At 37.9% G+C, this 20893-nt stretch overlaps 1 protein-coding gene across 1 annotated transcript in view; it reads right to left on the bottom strand.

Annotated features, from left to right (window-relative positions):
• Positions 1 to 20893, bottom strand: part of COL5A2 (collagen type V alpha 2 chain) — a 113039-nt gene that overhangs the window by 20938 nt on the left and 71208 nt on the right. The window contains exons 11-33 of the mRNA XM_055812464.1: positions 20756 to 20809; positions 19309 to 19362; positions 16862 to 16915; positions 16065 to 16118; positions 14808 to 14852; positions 13555 to 13608; positions 12639 to 12683; positions 9542 to 9595; positions 7798 to 7896; positions 7305 to 7349; positions 7104 to 7202; positions 6613 to 6666; positions 5404 to 5511; positions 4853 to 4906; positions 4055 to 4153; positions 3273 to 3326; positions 2659 to 2757; positions 2496 to 2549; positions 2345 to 2398; positions 1794 to 1847; positions 1142 to 1195; positions 777 to 821; positions 226 to 324 (exon numbers count right to left, since the gene is read on the bottom strand). Coding sequence (XP_055668439.1) covers positions 226 to 324; positions 777 to 821; positions 1142 to 1195; positions 1794 to 1847; positions 2345 to 2398; positions 2496 to 2549; positions 2659 to 2757; positions 3273 to 3326; positions 4055 to 4153; positions 4853 to 4906; positions 5404 to 5511; positions 6613 to 6666; positions 7104 to 7202; positions 7305 to 7349; positions 7798 to 7896; positions 9542 to 9595; positions 12639 to 12683; positions 13555 to 13608; positions 14808 to 14852; positions 16065 to 16118; positions 16862 to 16915; positions 19309 to 19362; positions 20756 to 20809 — 1485 coding nt within the window. The remainder of the gene's footprint in view (positions 1 to 225; positions 325 to 776; positions 822 to 1141; positions 1196 to 1793; positions 1848 to 2344; positions 2399 to 2495; positions 2550 to 2658; positions 2758 to 3272; positions 3327 to 4054; positions 4154 to 4852; positions 4907 to 5403; positions 5512 to 6612; positions 6667 to 7103; positions 7203 to 7304; positions 7350 to 7797; positions 7897 to 9541; positions 9596 to 12638; positions 12684 to 13554; positions 13609 to 14807; positions 14853 to 16064; positions 16119 to 16861; positions 16916 to 19308; positions 19363 to 20755; positions 20810 to 20893) is intronic.

Genomic DNA, 20893 nt, shown 5'->3' with positions numbered 1-20893 from the left:
CCGCACGGTGCCACCCCAGGCTGGCTGCGGGGGCCAGTCTTGCAAGTTATTAATACTGTTACACTGGAGTAAGTTGTATGTTCTCCTAGAATTCCTACATAAATAAGAAAACTTTAATGAAAAGATACCCCTTTTTTAACAAAAAAGCTGTCTCCTTTATGTTCGTGCAAATGAGCAGAATTACACATTACATCACTGAGCAACACAAACCTCCATTCCACTTACCTTTGGACCATCAGGGCCATGACCTCCAGCCATTCCCTTTTCACCCTGGAGTCCTGATGCACCTGGTTCTCCTCTTTCCCCTGGATTGCCACGTTCTCCCTACGAAGTGGAAAATTATTACTTATCTAGAAGTCAGGGCGTAGTTCTGGCAGACAAAATCCTACATACACCATAAGTGCAGCACTGCTCTTTGAACAAAGAGCCTGTGAACAAATTCTAGGAGAACTGATCACATAAAAAGCCCCAGCTTTTCACCTTTATTGTTAAAATTAGGGGAAACAGCATATTGCTCAGCAAACTAAAGACTGTCATTTCATATCAGTAAACCAAATCATTTAGCAGCTAGTGTTCAGCACCCCTTCACGAGCTATGAAATCATTGAAAGTGGTAGGTTTTACAGAAACCATCTTAAAACTTATCCATATGTATAACCATTTTGTTGGTGGGAAAAACTCAAATATTCACTTCAGCTGCTAAATTCCATAATAGATATTAACTTTCAACCTCAGAGAACTGTTACGAATGTTTAAACTCTGAAAGAAAACACTTACCCTAGGGCCCAATGGACCAACAGCTCCAGGATCTCCAGGCACACCCTAAGCAGGACAGAACTCACCATGAGACTGAAACTATTATTCATAGCCTTACAGTAATGAAATTAGAGAGAAAAATTTTCATTTCCAAAGTACTGTGAATGTCGATGGCTAGCTCTGAATATTAGCTGTCCATGAGATAGTCCAATTCAGTCCAAGAAGATGGTCAGATTCTAGTAATCATTTCATCTGACAGCAGTTCTCAGACAGTCTGCAGACTACATTAGTACGTATTTTGAAACAGTATGAGAAATTAAATTTAAAAGAGAAGAAAAGGTAAAACTACTTTATGAAGTGAATTCTTGTTAAATTACACAAATTACCTGATCACCTGGCTTTCCTCCCTCACCTGGAGGACCTGGTGGCCCAGGCAAGCCCTGTAAAAAAGTAAATACAATGGTCACTAACATGACAGAAAGTTATGGAAATACAAATTTAACTAAGACATTGAGAACATGAATGTAGTAGTATACTCATTATACATATATATACACAATATACAAACAAGGGTTTATATGACCTCAGAGATCCTTGAGTGAAGCAGTTACATGAATATTGCACCGAAGTGTTTCCCCCCTCCAAATGAGATGGCAGCCCCTCTTTAACATTTGTAGGACGTACGCATATAAATCCTAAAAATAAAGTTCTCTATAAACAGAGACTGACTTAATTAATGCCTCATTATCAAAACGATTCTTTTGCTCCATATTTGAAGCATCTTTGGAAAATCTCCAAATTAAAACTGAAAACCAACAAAGGTTTTCTCAAGGAATACCACACTGGTATTTAAGCCTTTGCCAGCTCAGTTCAGTGCACACCCAATGTGAAAGCTAAGCATCACTAATTATTCTGAATATCATTGCCATAATTCTGAAGTTGTGTTTTGTTGTACATCACTTGACTGAATTTCTCCAATTTCAGTTGATAAAGACATGGTTGTTTATTTTTTCCTTTTAAAAATATGAATGCACATACCTGAAACCCTGTAGGACCTGGGGGGCCTTGTTCTCCTCTTTCTCCTGCCAGACCCTACACAAAAGAAAGGAATAAGTATACAGTAGAGGAACACAGGAAGGCTCCACAATTTTTCTTCTCTCTGAATATGTGTATTTTCAATTATGAATTTGTTTATTATAAATTTTTACTTACCCCAGGTCAAGATACACCCTATCTAAAAGATGTACTAAGTCGAATCTTATATCGTTAAGATCCTCCCCCCAAAAAAATCTGTGCTGACAGGAAAACACTTGGTTCCATTGAAACGAAGGAAGCTAGGAAAATGAACTATGAGAAAATTTTGCTCCTTGCACTATTTTTTGTAACGATCAGTAGAAGGAATTACGCTACTAATACATATCTTTTTCAATACAAAGGTTCTCATTTTTATAGGAAATTTTTTTCTTTACATTTCCTGGGATTTTTGGTTTACAATCAACAACTGTCATGAAGATATACAAACATAGAAGCAGAGAGTAATGAATGATGGAGCAACTGGCAGGCAGGGAGAGTGGTAAAAGTTGACTTACTGGTGGGCCAACGGGACCAGAAGGACCAACTTCACCATCTTTACCAGGGGCTCCCTAAATTAAAATGACACAGGAAGAAGTCTTGTATAGCCAACATATGTAACAGAATAGCATCATTTTCTGTCATCACTGCAAAACCAGCGGCACTCACTCTCTGTCCTGGGACACCTGCATTGCCTGCTTCTCCAGGTTTCCCAGGATCACCCTAATTTGCAGAAATAAAAATTACTGGGTTTAGATACTCTTTTTGTTCATTAAAATATACACAAAATTTTAAAGTTAAAGAGATCTTGGGTACCAGGTGCCATACTCACACTGCTACCCTTTGGGCCAGGAAGGCCCATGCTGCCTGGCTGACCCCTGATTCCTATTGAACCTGCTGGACCTGGGCGTCCGTCTTCTCCAGGAGCACCCTACAGAGGAAAAGCATACTCCACATTAAATTATAAATGTATCTATGAACATCAAAAAAAATGAACCTATTTACCTCTGGAAAATGTTTGTGTATATAAAAAAAATATATAAAAATTAAACTGGTCTGGTGCTACAGTTATCAGTCAAAATGTCTTTAAAGCAGACATAGCTTTAGCCATACTGCTGGATTTAACCAAATACTATTCAATTATTATCACAGATCCATTATGCACAAATACTTTATCATTTCCTTAAAGAGACAGTTAGAAAAGATATTTAGTTCAAAATGGCTTAAAAATACTGCAGCAGCTGCTAAACAATAGACACTGCTACACAGATGAAAATAAAGGAACAGTATCTGCGCTAACTTTGAAGTCAGGAATGTAAAGTGAATAGTTACAAGATGAACCTTCAAAAATCAAGAAAACTCAACATAAAAAAAAATTACTTCAGTGAGTTGGGACCTTTGAATTACAGTGGCATTAACTGAAAGGACTAATTTTGTGTGGCTTACCAAGGGGCCAAGTTTTCCTTCAGGACCTTGAACACCTGGATTTCCTGTCAAACCCTAAAAGAGGGAACAAGATCAGCATTAAGGTTGTGCCTATAATTTTAGAACAATAGAGAAATGTAAATAGACCCAAAAGATATGTGCAGTTACTACCACAGTACAAACTTCTCTGTGTCAAAGGTCTTCATCCTCTTCTTCACTTTACAGCTTCATTCCCTTGTTGCCTTTGATCTACCCTTCTCTTATTCTCCCTCTTCTTGCTTTTATACCTTTTGTGCTTCTCACAAGCTCATCTTTATTTCTGTCAACATTATCCAGTGATCTGTATCACATTTTATACTTGTTGCTCCCTTTCTCTCATTTTGTGATATTACAAAATCTCCTCCAATATATTTCCTGAAAAAATATCTAGATGACATGCACCACTCAGCTATGTAAATTATCAATCACCAATCTAATGAATATTGACCTTCAGTTAATTTGGCCTTCAATTCATGTTATCTGTGACAACGATGTGCTTTACAAGCATAATTCCTTCAATTGCATTAGATGGTCTCAATTGGGGCTATCTGTCATTTTTTGAAGGCAAATGGAACCTGTGCTTCCCAACATCAGCAGGAAAAGAGACAGCTGTTTTGGCCTTTACCCTTTGAGTAGCCACACTCAACAAGCAAGAGAAACAAGTCGGTCCTTGCGTAACAGCTTCTTAATTCTGCAAAGTTCATTGTTGCCTTTTGAAAATGAAAAATGCCATGGTTTATAGTATACTGCTATTAATTCCTTACCCTAGCACCTGGGAGGCCAGGTTCACCGGGTCGCCCAGGATCTCCCTGACCTCCTTTAGGACCAGAAGAACCTGCTGGACCACGCTCTCCTTGGGCACCCTAGAAAGATACCAATGGGCTACTAGTTAACAGGTAGAACAGCAGCAGTAAAGAGAAGGTTAAATAAAACATCCTTCTATTAAGGGCTTATTTTTACAAACAGAGTTTCAAATCATTAATACTACTATTATTAATAATAATATTTTCCCAAAATTATTATTTAAAAGTTGTCTCTTCCATAAAGCAAATTTATATGAGAATTTTAGAACCCCTGTATTTTTACCAAGAAGTTAGGAATTTCCATAAACACTACACATACATATGTGAGTCATTTCCCTGGAAGTGTAGTAGCAGTTAGGAAAGTCAAAGACAGATAAGCCCATCTGTTCAAGGGACAAGTCTAGAATAACTATACCACACACAAAGAAAAGGTGATTTTTCAAATAGTTATCTACTATTTGAGCAACAGAACAGATTAATGTCTCATCCATTCACACTTCAGCGCAAGGTAGCATTAAGCAAGCAAAGCTGATCATCACAGGAACTAAAAGTGACTTTTCCCCAACCAATTTTAGTCTCAAAAAATTCAGCCCCCTTTTTGGCATTTGTCAATTCCTTTTGATCCTACTTCCAGTGATTCTGAGGATCTACCTATCTGCCCAGAAGTTGACATTTTTAAAGGAACACTTTCTATGTATCTGTATGTATGAAAATTTAACAGATGACGCAGCAAAAGACAGACACCTTAATTTCATTTACCTTTGGTCCAGGCAAGCCATCCGAACCTGGAAAACCACGGTTACCAGGAGCACCCTAGGAAAAGTCATAGGTACAAGATTATTATCTTAATTTTTATGTAACTTATTGAAAATCAAGTCCTAATTTATGCTTTAGGGGTTCAGTTTATTTCCTTACCACTTTCTTACTTTAATACTTCAAACTTGGGGTTTTTTTTACCACTTGGAGTGGTAAAAATAGCAGCGTTTCATTCCTGCACGCTGAACAGTTCCTTCTATGGGAACAGCCTCACTGAAAGCGAGGTAACCATTTGTACATGTACAAAAAATCCACAATATGATCATCATATCTCCATGATTTCTCATACCATACTAGCCTGTGCACTGAATCCACAAATGGAAATATTCAATGTAAAAAATAATGCACAGTATTAACTACTATTATGAAAACAAAGTTTGACTACACCCTCAATGAAACGGTAAGAAATGTAAAGAAAATTCATGGTTAGTTCAAGAGGTTTTTCAGCTTAGCAGTGCATCTGTCAAGACATATTATTCCTTTGGATGGCTTACCCTCTCTCCAACTGGACCTGGTGGACCTACTGATCCTGGATCACCTCGAGGACCTCTTTTCCCTTCTTCACCTATAGGGCCAATGGGACCCTGGGGACCTTGTGGGCCCTAGTGAAAGTAAAAATTTTTTGTAAAATATTACAAACATCGTTAAGCTCACCATTTCTCAGGTATATTGAAACAGACTGTCTTCTAAACATCGTCAATATTTTTCCAAATAAAGAAGGAAAAAAAAAGCTAGGTTTCGAATCAGTTAAAAAAATAAAGCTTTTCAGCACCAGCTTCTTTCTTGTACAATGTTTGTAGGCTAATATATCAGTAAGAATTGCACTATGAATAAACTGTAATTCTGCAGTCTGGGTGTACAGTGCTTCTTATAATCACCTTTGTGCTCAGACACAACAATTTCTGTTTATTATTATCAATTATCCAAGCTGCAAAGGATTCAAAACTCATTGAGATTCTATTAGAAATTCTCAAAGGAGAAGACAGTCAGTGAGGGGTAAGGAAACTTACTTCACCTGTATTTGTCAGTTATAACCTGACCATTTAACTACTGACAAAGGAAAACTAAAGATTGGTTGACAAGTCAGACTGACTCCAGCTCTGCAGAATCACTTTTCTTCCAAAATTCACATGCTTACATCATGGAATAAGCCGTGTTCTCAAATAATTGTTCACAAATATTAGCTGTGGGCTAAACAGCTATTCATACCATAGATGTATAAATATGTATAATATTTTAATGTATAAGTACAATATAATTAATATATACATAATTGCATAAGTATAAAATGTATTAAATGTAAGCTCAAACCAAAAAGGACTTTTGAATTATGATTAGCACACACACCTGTGTGCTCTTAAATGTCCAGAATCACATGAATCCACTTCATATGAGATGAGGAAATCAAAACACACTCATTCCATGTGCTACAGAAACCTCACTAGATGAACTCATTGATTTTTCTGTCCTTGAGTCCTGCAAGGCCTATATTGGGTAGGTCATTTACAACATGAAAGGATGTCGTCCTTCGCCATTCCTTGTAAGTACTGTCCAGCCAGGTTCACTGTGGTTTGTCTTCCACAATAATTACTCTCGTGATCTCTGAGCACCAGAAGTGTCTTGAAAACTGTAAGAATCTATTCAACATACTCATACAAGCCTTTGTGAACCCTTTTCATCTTACAAAGCTTATGGAGACTTACAGGTTCACCTTTGGGTCCTGCTTCTCCCTTGAAACCTGGGACACCAGGGTCTCCCTGAAGACAAACACATGAATAACATCCATAAAGTTAAAACTCTGCGTAAATCATTTGGCTATTTTGTATTATGCTATGAAACAGAAAAATATTTCCTAATTTAGTAACTTGTTGTAGGCAATATAACAGGATGCTTATAATTGTTTGTTTTCTCCCTTAGTGTGCTGTTTATTATGATGTTATGAAGACAAAAACTTAAACGAGACCATTTCAGGATAAAATCGTTACTGATTGTCCAAGTTTATATAGACATTCTTCTTTCTTAGACCTTTAAGAAAGCAAAACCAGGATTTTGGACACACAGAAGATTCACAAGATCCACATCTCAGCATACTCACTAGCAGGCTACTATTTAAAGGAACCCCACTGCCAGTCAGTTTTAGTTTCATAGAGTGACACATTTGCAAAACAATACAAAGAGAGAAAGACATGGTTACCGGCTGGCCTCGAATACCAGGTGGGCCGGTACTGCCCTGTGGTCCTGGGGAACCGGGGGGACCTGATAAACCCAGGGGACCTTCAGTGCCTGGAGATCCCTACAATCAGAAAAAACGGCAAGCACAGTAAGGAAACATAATAAGAATAAACAAAATAAATTTACTTACACAATTTCTTCAGCAGGTGATACGATTACTTACAGTAGGGCCCTTCGCACCTGGGGAACCATCCGTCCCTTCGGTACCCTAAAGATAATGTACCAATCATTAACATTAATGTTCATGAGGAGCGTATTGATAACAAAAGCAGAAGATTGTTATTTTATCCACTTTACAAGACCAGACAATAAAGGCTATTAAATAAACACAGCAACATATGGCCTACATGTGCAAATAACAAAGCACACAAGTTAATGTGATTTTCAGTCTTTAAGATCTTGTATTTACACTTGTTTTAAAGTGCTTCTAGGATTGAGATTGTATCAAGCTTTGTAACTTCCAGTTTCCCAAGCTGTTTTAATTAAATAACAAAAAATTATTTTCAACAAAATAAGCGCAAAACAAATGAATGAGACCTTTCCTTTCCTGGGAAAAAAAGTACTTTGAGTAAAATATCCAGTGGAGCATTAAAATCCCCTATAAAGAGGCACCATGCACAAGCTGAGCAGGGAGGAACTCAAGTTAACATACTTACAGGAAGACCTTGTGATCCAGCTGGGCCCTGTGGACCCGTTTCACCTCTTTGTCCTTGAGGACCTTCAGGACCACGAGGACCTGTTGGACCTGCTTCACCCTAAGATTTCACATGAGAAAACAAATGGAGATTATTTTGCTCAAAAAAAGCAATTCTACAAACTAAGGAGGAATACTGAGTTTATAAGAGAAAAACAATCCAGATTTTGAAATCGTTTATTTTCCTTAAAATATATTATTGCTTACTTAATTCTGCTTCTACTACTTCCATGTGAATGTAAACTTTAAAAGGACCAACAGATTTTTTTTCTCAATGTATACAAGGACAAGAAAACTTCCCACAGAGAAGCAGCACTATAGCCAGTGGCTCAAATCAGATCAAACATTTCAGATAGACACCTCTCTCTAAAATTCCTGTATGGATCTGTAATTTGAAAATTATTTTTAGTTTCATTAACAGCCAAGGCCTAAGACTGAGAAATGATAACACATCTGGGTGGGGTTTTTTTGCATGGTACAGATTAGCTTACTGTTGCAGCACTATATTGAATATAAAATCCCTGTACAATTGGACTGGATGCTCCAATGAAAAAATTCCTCCTAGCATCTCCTTTGAATTTTATCTTTATATAGGAAAACTGCCTTTTGGAACTGATGGCTGTGAATATAACATCTTCGTAACTGAAGTCCACATCTTCATTGCATAGTCTGCTTAGCTTTTCTGAGTTCAAAACATCTATTCCAATTTTACATCATCTGATGATCAAACTTGAAGGTAGCTCCTCCTTTTCAAAAGCTTTCATTGATTCAGCATGTGACAGCTTCTCCAAACATTTGTTTAGGTATTAAGTCATGCTTAGCCACACCAAAACATTTTATAACATGGACTAAAAGTTCTATCATTTAATTGTATTCATCATGTTAATACTCTTAGTAAGACTTGTTTCCAAAAGACTGCTTTGTGAATGTTGCCAGCTTCACAACACCAAACATCTGCTGAACTTGGCTACCTGACTAATTGAGAGTTTCTTCTTATATAATTTTTTCCTATCACGTTTTAGGAGTGTAAAGGAACAAAGAGGAACAACTGGGTGGAGGGCAAGTATAAGAAGTAAAAGCAAGCTGTACAAGTTGTCTTGCTGGTCTTTGTGGATGTATTCTCAAGGCTGGGGTGGGGGAAAATGGAGCACTTTCTTAAAAAACAAGAGGAAAGTCCCACGGTGACAGCACTGCGCCAGTGTAAGGTTTCCATTTCAGCCCAATCACACAGAGCCACAAAACGTGACATCTTAGTTTACTCTATCATGATGAGCTGTGGCACATCTCAGCTGGGGTTCAGGTGTCTGCCTTACCAGTCTAGGTCATCTCAAATGTGTTCTCAGCCAAAACTAGAAATTTCAGCACTAGGAGGTACTGCTTCCATACTATCTTATGCTAGTCTTTACAACTTGTAATAATGCATTTTGTTATTCCTTGACTATACGGGACAAGATTTCTGAGGCACAGCTTCTAATCACCCCTTAGCTCAAGCAAGAGAGAAAGCAAAGTCTCCTAACTGTGGTGAACTGCAACTGCTTCATTTGGTTTCTGATTTCTGTCTTCTCTCTCAAGGTCTTGACTAAGACTGATTTCAGTGCAACTCTTAGGGACCTGTGAACGTCAGTCTGATCAATGTGTAGTCCAGTACACGTTTTTTAATTCCGTGCTGTTAGATATAATAAAAAATATTTAATTTTTTTTTTTACCTTTACACCGGGAGCACCTGGAAAACCTGGAGAACCTGTTATGCCAAGTGGGCCCTATAAAAGACAGACAGACAATGTTGTTTAGATCACACAGATTAATATCCAGGTAAATATGGTTCTGGGATTAAATGTATTTGTTAGTTATAAAACTTTTGTTCCAAAATAACAATAAATATATTTTTTCTAAGTGATATACATACGTTTTATGGAATTGTGGTGCAGTATTTTAACCAAGTCTTTACTGACTTCAGCAAAGTTACAGCTCTTGATTCATCTGTTAATGCACAAATTGCAATGTACACAGCTGATAATTAATGTGGCAATTGTTTTTCAATTTTAGTTTTTAACAACATATCCTCTTTTTATATCTACACTACTGTAGTATGGTAATGAAAAGATCAGATATTTGTTAAGTGATCACAATTCGCTCTACAGAATGTAGCAAAGGAGAGTTTCAAGTATTTAAGATCTGAAATAGTAATCCAGAAAAAAAAAAAGATAAATACAAGCCACATCGTCACTGAAACAACTGGGCTGCTAAACATGATTTTTGAGGCAAGCAACATGACAAGTGAAAATATAATTAAAGACCATGCAACTACATGCCCTACTTCCTACTCTTCTGTGCCATAGAGATTCCCAGCCAAAATCATTTGCAAGCACTAAAACATGGGGTTTGTATCAAATTTTCAAAGCTGTATAGACAAAGATGTAGAGCAGAGACAGTTTACTGCTTGGATCCTTGTGCAGAGATCAGCAGGTATTTCTGGAAAATGTGGAGGAAAGGCTGGGTTATGCTAGAGGTACATCTCCAACTCCCAAAATGGGTATAGCTCTTCCCAAACAGCCTTGTACCTTGAGGTGGGCGATGCTGTATCTAAGAAGGGCTGACAGCTTGAGCAGACCAAAGTATTGATGTGACTAAACTATTTCTGGTTCTAGAGCAAAATTCTTGGCGCACTGCACTTCAGAGGCACACCTTATGTGGCTGTGAGGATCTGAAATTCCAGCAGGGATGCAAACAGCTGGGACTACATTACATGGCAGACTGTCCAAACCCATGAGAAAGTGAAGTTTGAGGGTATACACTTGAATATACCTGTATGGGATGATGCAAGTCTGGTTTTGTTAAATAAGACTTCCAGTTAAGTCCTTTATGGGTAAATTTGTAAATTGTTTCCTTAACACCTCCTGTGCTGAATAAGACATCCAACAGATCTTTCTACTGCATTATAAACCCTCTGGATGGCGGCACACAGTGGTTATAAATATTCACTACAACGTGGCTCCCAGATGATTCCTCTTTATCCTTTCTGATTTTCTGTCTTTTCATAAAATATGATGCATACTGTAAAAAATGTTCTACGCAATAAAGCTTTGCTGACAAACTTAATAAGAACAATATGTCCCACTAAGCATTAATTACAGACAACGTTTCTGCCATGACCTTGCACTGGATTTCTACAGAACTGAGGTAACAGCCTACAAAGTATATTTTTTGAAAAACCTATGTTCCATTTTATTGGATCACAAATACATGTCAGCCAAATCTCTTGTTGCAGGAAGAATTCCAGCATTACGGTGTGCCACTGCACTGACCCAAAGAATAATGCATTTCATCGACACTTCCCCCAATGAGAAACACATGCATTAAGTACCAGCATCTCCCTTGTGACACTACATGGGATTTTACCAAAAATGGTAGCCAACCATTATCTGGTCTAACTGAAGCTGAGCTCCTATTTTATGCCAAAGAAAAATTTCAACCCTTATGTAGAATTTCATAGCTCGGCACCCACCTTTTTTTAACTTCTTAATTTGTTCTCAATACTGAAAAATCTTTTCATTGATTGAAAGCTTCTTCTGACAAGTTACCCTTCTTTCATGAGATACTAAACAATTCAGCTTTGCAGCTTTTAAACACACTCATTTTTGAGCTTTATTACAGTTAATTATTTCTTAATGAAGTTTTTAATAAAACAGTCTGTTTATTAAGATGACACAGGTAAATGAATTTCTCTCAGGATTTATATCAGTATTAAATAAAAAGTACGCACAAAAATGAAATTTTAATTGCAGGCAGGTGTGTTTGGGGGGTGGGATTTGTTTTTTTCTTTTTAAGTCTATCAGCACAAAGTAGTAAAGGTTAAAGTTAGCTACATCAACAGGCAGAAACTGTCCACCACATCCTGGAATTCATTCTTTCAAAAAAGGCAAATAAAAAAAGAATACAACATTTTTCAAGTGGAAGCTGGCCTTGCACAGATAGCACAAAATAATCACAAGCTTTCATTTGCAAAAGCAACACATAATCAGCTGTATATATGTGAATAATTCTGCTGGCTTCCTAATACTCACACAAATTCACTCAAATGCATTTTGCAAATGCACTGTGAGATTGGATTGTAGGATTGAAACTATCACCCTTTGATACACCAACATCCACATTTTAAAAACCACCACAATCACCTTCAGCCCTATTGCAATCATGTGAGAACTTCCATAGTCACGCATGCCAGGCATTCCCAGTTTGGCAGACATTGACACATAGGCTTCTGGTTCTTCAGTTCAACGTGTCCACAATTAAATTGTCCATATTTAGGTCCATAATTAAAAGGTTATCTTTTACACATTTTGTAATGGATCAATTGCAGGTAGCAGGTTCTGCTATCAGTGAGTGACATTTCTTACTGAGAATGGGTACAATCTCACTTGCCAACTTTGTATGTGAAGGCAGATATAATAAGCAATTGTAAACTGTTTTATATGACAGTGCGTATCTTTAAGGCATTTATCTCCCTGCAATATGGACCTCACTTCATAAAAGCAGCAAAGCATCACCCCTCCAGGGAAGATGCTACTGCCTCCTCCTCTGCAAACTAAAATCTTTAGATGAAGCCAACCACAGCGTATCATTTCTCAGAGGACAGCACTAAAGCTGAAATGAGTAGAAGTAGGAATCGCTTAACAGATAATTCCAGGTGCACTTAACTGTTACCAGCAACTGCCAACAATATTTCGTGCTTCTTTTGGTAGTGTCAAAAGGCATGTAGGAAATACACGGTGAAAAAAATAGGTGATGAAGAAAGAATCTTACCATTGGCCCTGGCTTCCCAGGCATACCATGCTGGCCACGTCCACCCTAGACAGGAAAATAGCCAAGACAGAATATTTACAAAAAGTCTAATTAAATTTTTTTATTATTTATATATTGTTTTATAGCATTTTTGATAACAGCCTTACATACTAAAGCAATCACAGACATGCTGGATTGCAGAGCCCTCCAAACACTGGCATGGAAAACTTCTGGAAGAAATTATGCTCCCCTTCAAGTTAATGGATTTTTTTCGGGTTTCAGGGAGGCCAGTATTTTGACAGTGTCATTGTATGGAGCACATAATGTAAACGGAGCACGTAAAAGTCATGGGGAGAAATGCCAGAAAAAAAAAAATACTTGACACTGGATGTAAAGCAACAGAAAGAAATGTCTACTCAAAAATGACCTCATGTCAAGACTAATCTCTCTTTTTGCTAAAAATCAAAATATTTTTTAAGATGACAGCTTTATCACCTGGAATTAAATTATAAGACTTAAATTGAATGCATAAACTTTCATTTTAAACCTTTTTCCAGAAAAAAATCAATACATATTATTTCTAGTTCAGTATATTTTGGTGAAAATACCCTCTCACAAGAAATTTTGCAGAAGCAAAGATTACATTTCTGTATCACAGACAAAAGTGTTGTGAGGGTATTTGCTCTCGTGGGCAGCTCTGGTATGAGAAATTACCACACAGCTAGCATTTGCCTTTTAAAACTGTTTTTCACTTTCGAAATTTATAGTAAAGGTCTCACACCACAAAACTTTGCTCAGTCCTAACTTTCTTAAGCTACAGCAGAACTCATCACAGAAGTGACTAGCAGTCACATGAATAAATAGTCAGGCTCAAGGATTTAAATTTAAGTAAAACAAGGGAAGAATTACAAGGAGAGAGAAGGAAGATCCTACTTACAGGGGCACCCTGTGGTCCAATTCGACCTCTTTCTCCTGGCATTCCTCTAGGTCCCTTAAGAAAGGACAAAAAGTGCACCATTCAGGAGCTCATCACGGCAGAGTAACAGAAAGGGGAAAATATAGTTCACTTCATTTTTTTTCCCCCAATAGTGAAGAGAACATGTCACCCCCTCTTATTTTTATTTATTCCTTTGCTTCTTACTTTTTTTTTTTTAAACATACTTGACTTTTCCTTTGCTTCAAATAAGTTTTGCACTGCATCGCTCTTCAGCGGTCTGCTTAGTCTTCTTTATTTGCTTTTAATAAGAATGTGATGAGGTTCACTGAGACTACAGGCATGATAAGGACAGATGATGCGAACAACAGTTACAGAACCAAATTATTTTTTTCCCTCCTGCAGATGTAGCTTATCTTGTCCCATAGCAGGAAAGAAGCAGCAGCTTACATAAATCCCTGCAGCCTCACAGGCTTGCCTAGTGGAAATTTAATAGACTGTAATTTCTCTTTTCCTGTTCCAACAGTATTTCCAGGTTTTTAAACACATTAGAATAAATTCTGTATGTGCTCACCAGGGTCAATAATGCAATCTCATTTAGTATGTGCCATTCACAAGCTAGGTTCCACTGTAGGGATATGTTACATTCTGCATGACACAAGATAGTGCTTCACTCAGAGATGTCATTATCTGATATCAGAAAGGTTCTTTGCTTCCAGAAGTGCTGCTGAGAGTTGATTTTTGGCGTGTTATACTGATCACAAGTATTCAGATGGCCAAAACCACATTTGAATGAATACTACTCTGAGAACAATTTTCTCCATTTCACTTCTATGTCATGCATGCTTATCCTCACCATAACCTCCCAAATCTGCTGTCCGTGGTGTTCTTAGCTAGTGGCTTTCTGACCTAAATTATTCCATTTCTACCTCAGTAACCTAAAATTTTTCTCATCCATATCACTCCATATGAAGCATCAGCATGTTAAAAAAAAAAAGTCATCTTACATTTACATGAGTAAGTAAACAGTCACATAACCTACATTCAGGTTTCTGTTGAGCCCTCTCATTTATTGTTATTATCTATGTCTCTGAACTGAGAAGAGTAACAGCTTACAGTGGACCAAATTTACTGTTAGAGTAATAGAAAACAAAGCCCTAATTAAGAGAAAGTTCCAAACCCCAAAAATTCCTATTGGCAATAACATTTACAGTCTTAAAGCCACTTCTGTAATATCCCATGCACATGACACTCACTAGAGGACCCGTTGCACCCATGGCACCTGTTGGTCCAGATTCTCCCTAGAAATGGAAATGAAATGACAAAATTAGAGGAAACGGGTTAGTGGGAAATGAAGTCACATGTATCCTCTGTGCTTATGTTAGACCTAAGAGACAGATCTGCATGGTCACCTGTGTGCATCACACACGTCAGGGGCACTGCTTCCCAGGCAGGTGGGAAATGCCATATTTACATGTTCCCAGTGAAGCAGATTTAACTCCTACCTGTTCCTACCGCACTGCCCACACCACCTATGGCACTGTCTCTACCAAGCCTGCTACTGTTGGTGCCTCCACAGAAAGGAGTAGGCAATCTCAAGAAAGAAGTCTTTTTTCTTACACCAACTCTCCTTAACAACCCATTTCACATCTAAATTTAGATTTTGGAAGATTCACTTCATTTACTATGTTTATAACCTAAAGGAATAGTTCTGTTCCACCTATGGTTACCACCAAAAATTTTTTAGCATCAGTGCTGATCACTGTGGAAAAGCCAAAAAAAATGCGTTCTATGCTCCTTTAAAATAACTTTTAATCCCTGTTGTAAGGATTGATTCCAGCTGGCTATCCTGTGTTATCACTGCCTTGAGCTGAAGTTGTAAGGGTGGTGCCATTACCAGTGAGGGTCAAAAATTCTAAGAGAAGGAAATTGTTAGGTGAACACTAGTCAGCTTGATAAAATACTTGCTCTGTCCTTTCCAATACCAGTTTCTTTTAAGCCAACCTCTAGTTCGGTAACCCACAAGAGAGGAGTCAGGTTTTAGTTATGAATTTATTTTATTTTAATATGTTAAAGAAAGTCAGGAAACTGGTTTTCCTCTCGCAGCTTGGTCACATCAAGCCAACAAGAACCACAGACTGCCCGAGTGGAAAACTGCAAGACGTGCATGGGCTGTCTGTTAACAGATTTGTTGCCCTGGGTATTCTGTAGGTGTCACAGACAGGCTGCAGTCAGTTCACCCCGTGCAACCAGAACTGAGCCCCAGCTGAAACTGTGGCTGGTGCTGTTGAACTCTCTTACTGTCTAAAGCCCAGACACGTCACTGTGTGGCAGTTTTTACGTGGATCAAATGCACAGTAAAGATGGACAATCCCATGTAGCCTCCCCACCCCACACAACCCATGCTGACAGGAGAGGGTACAAAGCCATGTTCAAAAGATCTACCAGCTTCCATTGTTTTGGCATTACAGGACACAAGCTGAAGCATTTAGTTCTTTGGGCTGTGAAAATACCTTTGCTCCAGCTGCTCCAATTTCACCTTTTGGACCGTCAAGTCCTTTCAATCCCTGTAAGTTATAAAAACATGGAGAAATTACATTTATATACATACACGCAGAGAGCATTCCAACTACTATTGTTAAAATACCTCAATACTAAAGTGTTAAGGATGGATCTGAGGTGGCAACAGTAAGAAAGGAAAAAATAAAGAAAAAAAACCCCACAGATGGAATAAAGTTTTTAAACATTTCCTAAATGGAAACCATTTGTACAAGGTACATTTCCTTGGATTTGGTTTCCTTTTTAAAACAAGAATGTTTGAAAAAAAAAAAAAATCCTAAAACAACAAGGAGGAGGCTCTGAGCCACAGGAAACCTATTTATTCCTCCCCAAAGTAAAATTCTGGCCAGAAAACTTGGTAATTTGTAATCACTCCATGTCGCAAACATATCCACCTCTAAGCTCCCCACCCTAATGCAAGACTTGCCAAAAAGCAAGAGAACTGTCAGGTTTGTGCCTCCTGAAGCTTGGCAGGGCTCATGCAAGCTCCTTCCAGATTCCCAGAACATTTGAAAATAGAGTGAAGAAAGCACTAGAGAATATTATACAGAGGTCAGCTTAAAGGGGAACAGAGCGCATTTTCTGCAAAGCCCTCCTCTCACATGCCAGTAATTGTGCTACAATTGGCAGGTCTACTGTGTAGTCAAATTGACCATAAAAGAAAAAAAAAAAAAAAAAAAAGTTCAGTATCTTTACACTGAAACTGCCTGGAAACATCGTCTATAAGGAGAGGGGAAACCTTGTCTCTTACCCTGTGACCCTTGAGACCCGGGAGACCAGGAGCACCAGGAAAGCCTCGAGGCCCCTAAGTAGGAAGAAGGCAAAACCCATTACATTTTGATTTCTGCAGCTAAACCTAGCAATAACGCTGCTAACAGGGAAGAGGGTAGCAGCATTAATACCAACACTCCTAACCCTCCCTCCCCTTGGTGACATAATACAGCGAGGCATAGCCTTTGAGCGCCTCACGGATGATATAGCCCAACAAGCTATAAAGGACTCATTTTTTTGAGTCTTTGAGACTAAGACAGTCTCAGCATTATGCACGTTTTCACTGACATGAAAAACTTTATCATTTACATCAGTGTACATTCAAACCTCAAATGTTAATAGAAGTAATAAAATAAAACCAGTGCTAGAACAAGAGTCGAGGCTTTATATGGAGAAACCTTAATTAAACAGAGATCAAAACTCAGAGGTATGACTTAAAATAAAATAGAAAGTGAGATCGAACTGCACACTGTACATGTTCTTTCAAAACATGTCAGTCAAGTAGCACGATAAATAACTGCTACTAAAGCGCATTTAGCAATTAAACCACAGCTGCCTTGCACTGTTTCCTACCAAGTTTCCCAATTTCTTTCTCAGGAAAGACTAAGTAACGGAAGGGAACCTCATGTCAGAATACTGGTCACATGAATTTATAATAGAAATCACATTAACACCTTCTCAGATAACAACAATTCAGCAAACTGCTTCAGCATATCATTTCCTCCTTGATGGTATCTCTGAATCACAGTTCTCAAAAAGGTTACACTTCATACATTTTAGAATAGCAAAAAATCACAAAGCTATATTATAGAAAACGAAGCATCATGAAGCAACACTGATATTCAGAAGAGCAAAAAAGAGCATCTGAGATCTCAGCATTAGAGAACTTCAGCCACAGACTAGCTGCTCCCTTATTAGCATCAAGGAATGTGCGAAAGGTCTTTGTCTTCCCACAGCCAACTATACGCATAATGTTTGATCATGAAGTTCAGTGGGAAATTACTCCACAGTGTGCAGACACCTAAAGGGAAAATGACTTTATCAAGGTATGAAATTTCTGGAATTAATTGATTAGAGTTCTTGAAATTATTTACACTCCGTGAGTTTCTCAGTGAAGAACGAGCTCTGTTGTCATACAAGGTCTTGCATGTAAATTATGCTTGTTAAGCCTGAATGTAGCCCATAAAAAGCATTTATTTGGCCCACACTCCGTGGTATATGTATAGCAGCTTACAGAACTCGGGCAATTGAATGATGAAGCGCACACATGGGACAAGTCACATGGCAAGGAGGCAAATCATGCACAAGGGGAAAGAACCATTGGGTGTCCCTAGCACTCTGTGAGCCTTGCCATTGATTAAGAGATGGCAACTGTCATGATAAACTATCAGGAACTTCAGTGCTATTCTCTAGAGTGCTCTGCAATTGCAACAAACTCTTAAAGATATTTTTTTTTGTGTCGGTGTGCAGTTGCAGTATGTCTTTCCTTCATTAGAAAGCCTCCTAAAAGATGTTTTTATCGAGCAAAACAGCTTGATCTGAACAGAACAATACTCCACAGACTACACCTGCCTCAAACAGCTTAGAAAGCATTGTCTTTGATCCATCAAACTTAGGAGGAAATCTTAGGAAACAACAATTCCTTGTTAAAAACTCAGATCTCTCTCCAAGAGATCGTAGCTCCAGTTGCTAACAAAATTGCCAGGCAAGAACTGGACACTTTAAAAGAAAAAGAGGCAGCTCAAGAGGTGATGTGAGTCAGGTGGCTTCAATTCTGGGGTTTATCTGTCCCCTTTTCAGCCACACTACAGCTCCTTTCCAGGTACAGAAACTTGACTAATGAAGGCAGAACTCTTAACAGGGGCCAAAATGTTTTTCTTTTATTTCTAGAGTGACCAATGGCAATTATCCTCTGGAATACAAGTACATATTATTTGGAAACCCTTTAATTGCATTTGCATATTGAAAAAATATATAAAACCAAATTAAATATGTCTATGATAAAACTGCCTTTCCCCTCGCCCTTGGACTGCTTGTTATAAAGGTAAACACTGAACATAAAACCGAGGTAAAGGTAAACAGTGCCACTCCAATCTGACATCATTTTAACGACCTCTGAGCACTTCCTGCACATGGCTTTGAGTGACCATGTGAAATACTGGGAAATGGAGTGTAATTGGTGTGTGCTATCATCTGTTTGGTGCATATTTCATCTATAGAACAGCTGAAACATACACATGCAAAATGCCTCTCAGGATTAACTCAAGGACCTGTCTGGTTCTGAGCTATCACTCATCTGGATCACGAGAGTAAGCTAACACAAGTACTTCTGAAATTGAATGGCAGAGCTTTGCACTCATTATTAGAAGAGAGAGTGATGGCATGAGTATGATTATTTTGCTAAAATGTAAATTATCTTTCTCTTACTGGAGATCCTGGAAATCCAGGCTCACCGGATTGTCCTGGTCTACCGGGTTCACCCTAAGGAAAGAAAGAAAAAAAAAAAAAAAAAAAAAGGAACACATGAAAATAGCAAATGTGAAAATTAACTACTCTTATCACTCTTCCATTCAAACATATGCAGACATTCACACCAGTATTATATATTTTTTCTTTGCCATAATGATTTGAGTGATATAAATCCACTGCACATGACCAGCAACGTGCATTAGACACACTATCTTAAAAAAAAGGGTTTTAACAATGAATTGTGAGAACTCCAAACTGCATCTCAGCATCACAAGATGGCACTGCAATGTAGTTTGCCTGTGAATTAACGAGGCAACCTTTAGACATTCTCACACAGAGTCAAATTGCTTTACTTTTCCATAGCAAAAGCAACTAAAACTGTATAATTTCATTCCAGGTTAGCGACTGTTTTTTGTGTGATGCAATAGGAAAGAAAATATGGTAGAACCAAATGAGCATGTTTCAAGGATTACTCTAAGTCCTCCAGAGTCACAACCAAACATCCCTGCAGGCCGCAGGAATATGAAAGGTTTCAGGAGAGTATTTTCTGGACAGAGAGGAGGTAAAGTGCTTCCTTCACGAGTGCAATCAAATAAAATCCACACATACATTGGAAACAGAGGACATTCTTAGAGCAGTATGGAGATTTGGCTTCATTACACTGTGAGTTAACTCCTTCCAAAGGTTCTTATAACTCCTTGTATGGTTTAATGGGAAAGTCGCTGTTACACAAGCTATGGTAATTTTTATACTACAATGTCTGTCTGGCATCTGCAGTCTTCAACTCACTTCCAAGTTACAAATTACAATTCAGATGGATTTAGTGTGCTTTGCAAATAAATAATATACATCTACAGGTAAATTCTTATGCTATTTTGTGCAGTACATATATACTTTGGTAACATAATACATACATTTTACATATATGTGTATATACATGGATAGAGTCATAAAATCAGTTACAACATATTATTAAGAAGTTAAACAAAATGAAATACTAAAATGTTATTATCCTGATCCAAGCGTTTGTTATCATTACAGTTCTTCTATGTCATCATGGAATCCCAAAGAGAGGAGATGCCTCCAGTTGCCCCCTCGCAACTGTGGATTATTATTATGTCTGATTTCAAGAAAGTCATCTCAGCTGAAGAACTGGTTGCGGCAAGAAATAATAAAGAGCCAGTGCTTAAACCTTAGGTATAATGGTGACATGTAAGGAAAAGCAAGTAGGGTTTTGAAAAGGCTTGCTAAGATTTATAGTTATGACACTGCACTTAATGAGGAGTAAGATTACAAAGAAAGATAAGTAGTTACAACAGGCACATCTGCTGATTAGGCAGTCTCAAAGATGCCAATTGTTTGTCTTATTAAAAGTAAAACAAGATACAAAGAATAACAAACTTACATCTTCACCAGGTTTGCCTGGAGGTCCCTCTGGTCCACGAGAACCAACTGGACCCTAAGAAATAAACATTTGTAGAGAATACAATTTAGCCATCACTAAAATATTTATTTGCTCCATTTCAAAGTCTGGTTTTATAAA

This window comes from Falco peregrinus, chromosome 8 (genome assembly GCF_023634155.1).
Source record: "Falco peregrinus isolate bFalPer1 chromosome 8, bFalPer1.pri, whole genome shotgun sequence".
NCBI lineage: Eukaryota > Metazoa > Chordata > Aves > Falconiformes > Falconidae > Falco > Falco peregrinus.
The sequence above is the reverse complement of the archived record's forward strand: the minus strand, read 5'-3'. Positions and strand labels throughout refer to the sequence as shown.